We start from the raw sequence: 8,728 nt of genomic DNA, 5'->3' as shown, positions 1-8,728 counted from the left end.
ATAATACTACTGGACGTTCAGTTCTCACTTCCACTAGTTTGTTATTTAGTGTTATAAAAAATCTTGAATATTCAGATAAAAAACAAATACCTGCGGTTCAAGTCCAGCCAGAGACGCATACGCAATGGACTGCGGTATCAGTGTGAGGGCCACAGTGAAGCCGGCAATAACATCACCTATGGCAACGTCTGCACCGTATTGCCGCGACCACTGTACTATTGGGAAAAGTTGAGCCGCAATGCGCCTTGGGTCCGGATACTTCATTCTTAGAGTCTGAAATATAATAGTTTTCAACACTAAAATCCCTGTTTTAATTAATTAGTACGGCTACAGACTCTAGAATGTGCTAAAGATACGCTTTTGACTTTAGAATGTGTCTAGATATAGATCAGAATTACGAAAATGTCACCAACACATTATTTTCGCAGTGTAATTATCTAAACGTGATGTCATGATGTCCTATTATACAATACAAAAGATACAGAATATATTTACTTATTTATTTATTGCAAACAATGTATGAATTAAGATGCTTTTCCACCGGCGAAGCGAGACTAGATGAGACGAGGCAAGAATCGAAATTTCTATGACAAAATTTCAATTCTCTCTTAGCGTATTTTCGGTGTAATTGGTCTGGATTAGCGAGGATTGGCGAAGCAAGAATTTAAATATTTGTTGATTCATATTTAACCGTATAGCTGCCTACGTAGAGTATTATACTCTGCAACGGAAACATGATTAATATCATTCGCGATTGTAACGTACGTACAATTTCAGATTTAAAAAAGGTAGCTTTATCTGATTCTTCTTCCATTAACATATTTAATAATAATAATTTACGGGACATGTTACTTCGGCCGCGTGTTTATCGCTAAACGAACTGAAAAGTACTGAATCGTCACTATCTACAACTACAGCGAGAGCTATTTATGGCAATTTTAGGTGAAAATAGGCCGGCGAGATTTCAATTCTCATTTCGTCTCGCCAGTGGAAAACCACCTTTACTCAGGTAATTACTAAGTACAAACATACAGCGTTGAGTGTAGCAAATAGTTAGTTCTCTCTAATAATTGACGAAAACAAACATAGACTTTAAAGTACTTAAACTCGACACAAAAGTAACAGGAAAGTTTACTGTTACGTTGTGAAAGAGTTGAAGAGTTTACCATCTTCTACACATCATCTTATAGAAGAGTCCATCTTAAGTCCGTCTTATGAAGTCTCTCGCACTGTAGTAGCACCAATTTATTAAGAAACGTTGATTTGGTTTTGAATATGTTGTCATTTTCTTGTTTCTTAAGGAAGATTGGAATTTTATTATAAAGTAGTATACATCGATACCTACAGTGGGGTTTATCTAAACATTTTTAATCTCAGAATCGGTAGAACTAACTCTGTGTTTCGCCGTTCGCTTAAACAAATTTCATTCAAAAAAGATTTAAAAAATGATGAAATGAAATAGTAATTTAATTTTACTTAGTAACAAAATCGGAGGTGTTGTTTTTGATAGTTTGTTATTGATGCCCGAGATAGCTATAAGAACACCTGTATTACAGGTCGCAAGTGTCTGAAAGGGACAAGATGAAATATATACCTACCAATTTACTAGGCATAGTTATTCTTAGAAATAATAACGCACACATAATAACGCACACACTCAACATAGCCCCGCACTAGGGAAACCCTGTGTCGCGGGTGCCATGGACACACACATAGACAACCACAAATTACACCCAAACTCACGAGAGAAATAAATGTAGGCCATACACATATTTCTCCCGGCCTGGGAATCGAACCCAGGACCTCTGCATGGCAGTCCGACATGGTAACCGTTCGGCCACAGAGGCAGTTAAATAAAATAAGTACATAATACACACATATTTCTATAAACACTTGATGTCATATTGGTCACATAAGGACCGAAAATAAAGGATAGTGACCTTTATTTTCGGTCTTTTGTTTTATCCCTGAAATTCTGTTTTAATAATGATAAATAAATATCAAATAATTGTAACAAACAGTCATTCGCTACTCGAACGCATCTTTTCTCGAACTGACAGTTTTTGGCGGCCATCCGAGCGAAAACAGTGATTAAAGCGAAAACAGATTGTAACTTGTAATATTTCTGAAATACAATGAGTTGTTGAGATTTTAGCACTTTTCATTCAAAGTCCTCTGAACCTTACATGATACATTAGAAAAAACAAAAACGTACCTTAATAACAGCATCTATAGATTATGTTGTAAAAAGACAAAAACCGATGAAGTAAGAGTTTTATAACTTTGACTCGTTGGAACAATCGCGGGTATTGCAAAAGCATAGAATCAGACAGTGAAATGTGGAATATTGTGAACAATACTAAAGTATTTTGTCATGTATCAATGTAATTGAATGAAAGCTGGTAACGGTCTGTTATTTACTATTTCTCTATTATGTTTCGATGTATGCTTGTAATAAAAAGATACAATTATAAATAAAACCTTAATGGTCACAAAATTCCGACTCTTTCACACAATACAATACAACAACACACGCATAATATTTTGAAATAATATTCATTACATACAGCACTTCCGCATTGTGTGTTATTTAAAAAAGTCATTTACAAAAACGAAAATATTGTACTTCTCAAACAAAAAACTCCGTCACTAAACAAGTCTCAAATTTTAAAAGTCAAACAAAAACATTGAAGTTAATTTCCCGAAAGGTAAAGGTGACTTTTTCGTTTAGGGAAGGCATTGATTTCAACATGTAATATTATAAATAATTTGCTAAAGACTTTTAATTTGTATGTTATATTTTTATTCATACCAATTCGATTACAATTACAATAATAGAGAATGTAATGCGATTTCATTATAGTCAACTTAGCCTACGTTTTCCCTAACCTAGGCAGTATTTACTTTCCTTTCCTTTTTTTTTAATGAATTAAGTGCGCATTTTGATCTCTATCTATCTCACTTGTTGGAAAGTAACGATGGAGCATGCACAACTAAATAATGCCTATTCAATCTCACTTTGAAGAGGCCTAAGTTATAACGTTCCGACGTGGTTCCGGCAATAAGACTACAGGCAGGGAAATCTACTCCATAGCCATCCCCTTGTAGAATACCGACAAGCAGGCATACTACTACTAAATCCAAGTCGGTGAAGTCACAAGAGAGGTAAAACTTTTTCACGGGGCTATAATTATTATTTGTTTCTTTTTACTCTACGGTACGCTACCATTATTTTAGCCACGACACAAATTAATTTACAACAACCTTCCTATTTTGACACTATCACGCGTGAATGAGTCTGCACGCTATCCGTCATGCAGACAGAGGTAGTACCAGCTGCTGTTTAATTTACCGTAAAGCGTTCAGAGCACGATCATGTAGATCTTTCCTGTTTATTAGAATAGACAAAATCCAGATAATATTCCGTAGACCGCAAATAATAAGGGCTATTATGTATTGTCGTGCTCAGTAAAAAATATTTACAAAACGACCTTTGCCTAAGTTTAAGAATTATGAAGTAAACTCAAATTTTAATTTATTTTCATGCTTAAACATAGGAAAAGCTCGTTTTGTAAATACGAAAAACTTGTTAGAATTATTAATGCAAAGATCGAACACTCAGCAAACAATACCTTCGATCCGGCCAGATTCGAACCGACGACGCCTTCTAGCATACCGTGCCAGACGCTATACCAACTAAGCCACAGAACCTCACGAAGTTTTCTATGTGCTTGTTGTCGTGTCTTTTGGTTTTTCAACGACATGCTTAGCTCGCCATTTTTGATTGTCGAATTCAAAGTTAGTTTTATAAATGTCAGCCTAGTTTATATTGCATCAATTAAATATACGAGTACTATAGCTCTATAGCTATCAATATACATACGAGTATCTTTCAATATCGTCAACTGTAAGGTCAGGACAGAAACTTTCACTGTCATAAAACAGATCGACATTTCTACTTTATGGGTGTTGTTTTTTACGTACACATACCTATAATACGTAACATGTATTAAATGCATTTCAACTCTGCTGTTTAATATAATTACAATTAGCCTGATGTATCCACAGCTGCCTAGCTGGGCAAAGGGTCTTTACCGTTTAATAAACATTAAAAAATCTTTCAAATTTTAAATTACGTATTTCATTTTCTTATTATACAAAGATTGAACAAACGGTAACCTATCACAAGCTAGAAACATGATTTACAGAATTTTGTTTCTCCGAAAGCCCTTACACTTTTATTGAATAGATTTTGTTTCATTTGTCCGTAAACGCGTTACTGGTTTTTTTTTCATTACGTCATTTAATGTTTTACTATTTTGACATATAGACAAGTTATTCGTTTCCTGATTTTTGTTTCCCAACATACCGTGTGACCAATGGATGTAATGAAATATTTTTATTTTGTAAAAAAAAAGATATCCATTATACATTTTTGTTTCATTACCTCTTCTTACCGATATTAAATTTATTAGAACGTGTTGCACAACACAACTCGTCAAATTAACGTCAAAATAACATTTTCGAAAACATGATAAATGAGGTGAAAGTTGATCGGGTTGTAGTCATGCGGCTTTTACAAACTAACCTAGGGGGTCAAATCAGCTAGGAAACGCAAACAAAATTGGTTTTGGTACTGCCTCGATTCAGTGATACGTTGGTTATTGAATACTCAAAACCGTTGTTTTTAAATTACATTTCCGATGACAGCAAATACCTACATAGCACAATGGTATGATGAAAATTACGTAAGTGGGATTTGCAGTGCACCAACTAAGTACTGTCCAGAATTTTGGAGCTGTGCAGTAACATTGTACGGTGTGGTTCAATTTTATCTAAGAATAATAATTTTGTCGAAACGAATTTTCTGCAATCTAAATTATATGGAAAACAGACAGTATAATAAACATGATTAAACCAAACAAAATTCACACATAGAATACATATGTGTAATAATTATTATAATAATAGGTTTTCAGACAAGCGATACTACTGCTGTAAGACATTTCTGTGTTGCAAATTTACACCAAAACTGTCATCGCACTAATGAAAAAAAGTCGAACCGTGTTCGGAATAATGAAATTCGGAAAAAAGAAATTCGAGTTTGTGATAGATTACCGAATAAAAACAAAGAAAAAATCCTTCGATCCAACTGAAGTCAGTGTCTGTTTATTTTGGTTTTAATCTTTTTTATATGTTGATAAAATAATCGAGTTATAAGTAATTCTCTTGCTATTGCCAGTCACCAGTACCGAAGAACCTTAGTTCCTTCTGGAATTGGTTAATCACAGATTTCATTTCAGGAAATGATTATGTAAATTAAGATAATTTATTTTATAAGCCTAAAAGTATAGGGTAAAACCGGGATAGATGCCCCAATATTTTTGAAAGGGTCTCCTAATTTAAAAATTATTAGTTTTTATATTATTATAGTTAGTATATTAGTATAGTATATATTTATAGTTAAATTGATACTTATAGTTTAATCTTTTACATGACATTAATACTTGATTTTATTCATCTAACATTTACTGATTTTGAAGAAATTGACTTTTTGCAAACCTATTTTTTTGAGAAAAGATGCCTACCTATATGGATAGACGCCACACAATGAAAATACCAAGAAGGATAGATGCCCTTTAGAATAAAATAGTAAAATTCATAATAAAATGTTTTATTTGTAATCTTTAATATATTGTATATACATATTACATCTTTAATAATAAATATATACGTATTTAAAGTTACTACCTACTTCACTTACGTATTTTTGTAGCTATCAAAACATTCTGTACAAAAATGTTCGCTGTTTAAACCATTTTAAAACTGTGAATAATTTGTCTTTTTGGTACTTTTACTTACTTTTAAACTATTATCATTTACTTGTCTTTCAAAATAATGTATTTTTTATTTTCTTTTCCCAACTTTCTTGTATAAATACAACCTTTGCCCCTAAGGGCACCTACACCGCAAAAAATCGAGGCGTCTATCCTATTCGGTATGGATAGATGTCATTTTATTACATAACTAAGCTGTATAGAAAAGAGCAAATATTGACACCTAGGTGCGCATATAATGAACCAGTGTATAGTCATAATAAAAATAAAACGGAAATTATTATAACTTACAATATTATGCGACAGTAAATACTTGCGTCTGAAATTTTGAACCGTTTATCGTGTTCGTCGCGGATATAAACGCATGCACAAGCCAAACGCGTCTATTCCACACGAAGCCCTGCAGGAACTTTGAAGATTGGTGTCTATGCTCCTTATTTAAACTAATTATTCTTTGTTGGCGATTTGGGGAAGTTAGGTTTTTTGAAAACGAGGCACCTATCCCACTGCGGCATCTATTCCGGTTTTACCCTACCACGAATCGCACGAAGCGTTACGCTTCCACGTTTATATGGTGAACAGCTATGGAGTGGAATTTCCTGCCTACAGACATGTTCCGTAACGGTATACAATGGGCGTTTTCAAGGCGAGAGTGAAAAGACGTTATTTAGGTGTGCGTGCGCCATAGTCGACCTCATCGTCACTTTCCATCAGGTGAGATCGAGGTCAAATGCGCACTTATTTTTTAACAAAAAAATAAACAAGAAACCAGGAAACTCGTGCACGGAAGCAGAAGCCCTCTTACAATATTCAAAGAAATGAAAAGACCTTTTGATCCAAGTTTTGTTATTCTAAGATTCATACCTACATATTACGAGGAATCATGTATTATGAATAAAGATAAAGATAAATTACTGGTAGGACTCCGCTTGAATCCTGTAAACCTATATTTAAAGATCTTGGTTTATTACCCCTGCCTGCCTTATATATTTATGAAGCCAGCATTTTTGTGAAAAATAATTTACATTTGTTTATTAAGAGTATTGACGTGAACCATCGAAATTATAGAAATCCCAATAGACTAATTTTTTTGGACGTACCTAAGGTAGAAAAATATAATCAAAATTGTTTGTGTATGTGTGTCAGAATTTACAATAGATTACCAAATGACATTAAACACTTGCCCATTACATTATTTAAGACTAAATTATATGAATTGTTAAAGAGTAAAGTATATTACAGTATTAGGGAATTTCTACAATAAATTTTATGTAAAAGAATTTAAATTAATTATATAGAACTTAATGTAAATGTAACCATGTGACGACCTATTTTTCATTTATTTTGCATGCCTAAATTATCTTCGAGCGAAACATGCTTGTACTTATATGTATATTACTGTGTTATCATGACCACCATGTTTTATGCAAATAAAGGATTTGATTGATTGATTGAAAGAATTGTGTACTGTTCTGATAAAATCATTGTGATCTGTATAGTATAGTACAAAATTCCTTATTCGTTACTATCCAAAACATTTGTTTTTTCTTTTAAAATCCTGTAGAATCGTGAGTCGTAAAGAGTTGTTATTAAAACTCCATCGCCCGGTACTTACGGACGTTAGGTATATTTATCCACATACTACTATCTAAGCTTGACAGATAAATATACATAATTGTGTCGTATGTCGGATGTAACTTAAATAAGTTTAAATATATATTCGTATAAACTATTCCATACCCAGCTAAATAGATCCATCCTACTTATCATTTTCCTGCAATTTACATCGCTAAATGGAACGTCTCATTGTTATAGGTACTTCATTTGACACGAAGACGTTGGAACATTTTAGATTACACTAAATGCGTACTAACAAATCGTTTTTTCTACAATATTTTAGAAAAAATAACAAAAGACAAAAACAAGCAAACTTACTTTACTTAAACGCAAACTACATAGAACATGGACAACTAGTGTATTATCAGTTCTTTGTGTTGAATACTTACAATATCAAAATCTACATTCCTTGCTATAAGTAACCCAGTAAACTTTAATATTTTAAAAAAAGATGGTAAAGTCACCAATTGACAATAAATCTTTATCTAAAAAAGGATCAATTAAAAAATAGTCAAGCCGTTTGCATACCTGATCATATACTATAAAAAAATATATTCTTGTTTGTATAACCGCTTATTGGGTCTTAATCATTTGCGAAATCTAATAATATGTGAAATCATGTATATCATAGTACACATAATCAATATGAAATGAATAACACATACAAAATGAAGCAAATGTTTAGATGTTTTTTTGTAAGTAAATGAACTACCAACTTACAAACTTTTCCGTAGAATTAAACGATGTTTTATTTATCTATCAAATTATCACTAGGTCAACCTGACTTACTTTGGTAGTGCTTACCTAAAGGGATGATCTTGGCCTCCGACACCAGATTTCGCCACGCCCCCCGGTTGCTGAGCCTTCTCTTGCCAGTCGCCAGTCCTTGGGGTCTACCTGGACTTCATTGATCTATCACCGATGTCAATCAGATTAAATGAAATTAAAACGTTAATAAACACTCACTATATATTGCACTAATAACTTTAGCAAATTACGTCAAATGCGTAAAAACAAAGTTTTCAATTCAATAAAAGTTTTATTAGATAGACCTTTTCACAATAAAATTAAAAAAGAATGTTCCCGCGCTTCGATGTTATGAAGCGCGCACAGCGCATGCGAGGATAACTTTTTTAACTTGTGCATTGGACAACGGCAAATTACAAACTGCCTAAGCGTGTCTCAGACATCTCGCAATCAGCTAATTTTTCTGTCACGGTCATGGTTTTTATTATCACCTAGCGATAGAATAAGGTTGATTTTATTGATAGTAA

The 8,728-nt window shown here is 33.1% G+C and overlaps 1 protein-coding gene across 2 annotated transcripts in view; it reads right to left on the bottom strand.

Moving 5' to 3' along the window:
* Positions 1-8,359, bottom strand: part of LOC113228492 (sodium-independent sulfate anion transporter-like) — a 51,416-nt gene extending 43,057 nt beyond the window's left edge. For both annotated transcript variants that reach the window (XM_026461821.1, XM_026461822.1), the window contains exons 1-2: positions 8,259-8,359; positions 91-273 (exon numbers count right to left, since the gene is read on the bottom strand). In XM_026461821.1, the coding sequence (XP_026317606.1) occupies positions 91-264 (174 nt within the window). In that variant the 5' untranslated portion in view covers positions 265-273; positions 8,259-8,359. The remainder of the gene's footprint in view (positions 1-90; positions 274-8,258) is intronic.
* Between the last annotated feature and the right edge of the window lie 369 nt (positions 8,360-8,728).

This window comes from Hyposmocoma kahamanoa, unplaced genomic scaffold, assembly GCF_003589595.1.
Source record: "Hyposmocoma kahamanoa isolate Upper Pololo Valley unplaced genomic scaffold, ASM358959v1 232, whole genome shotgun sequence".
Lineage (NCBI taxonomy): Eukaryota > Metazoa > Arthropoda > Insecta > Lepidoptera > Cosmopterigidae > Hyposmocoma > Hyposmocoma kahamanoa.
Note: the sequence above shows the minus strand (reverse complement) of the source record. Positions and strands in the feature narration are given on the sequence as shown.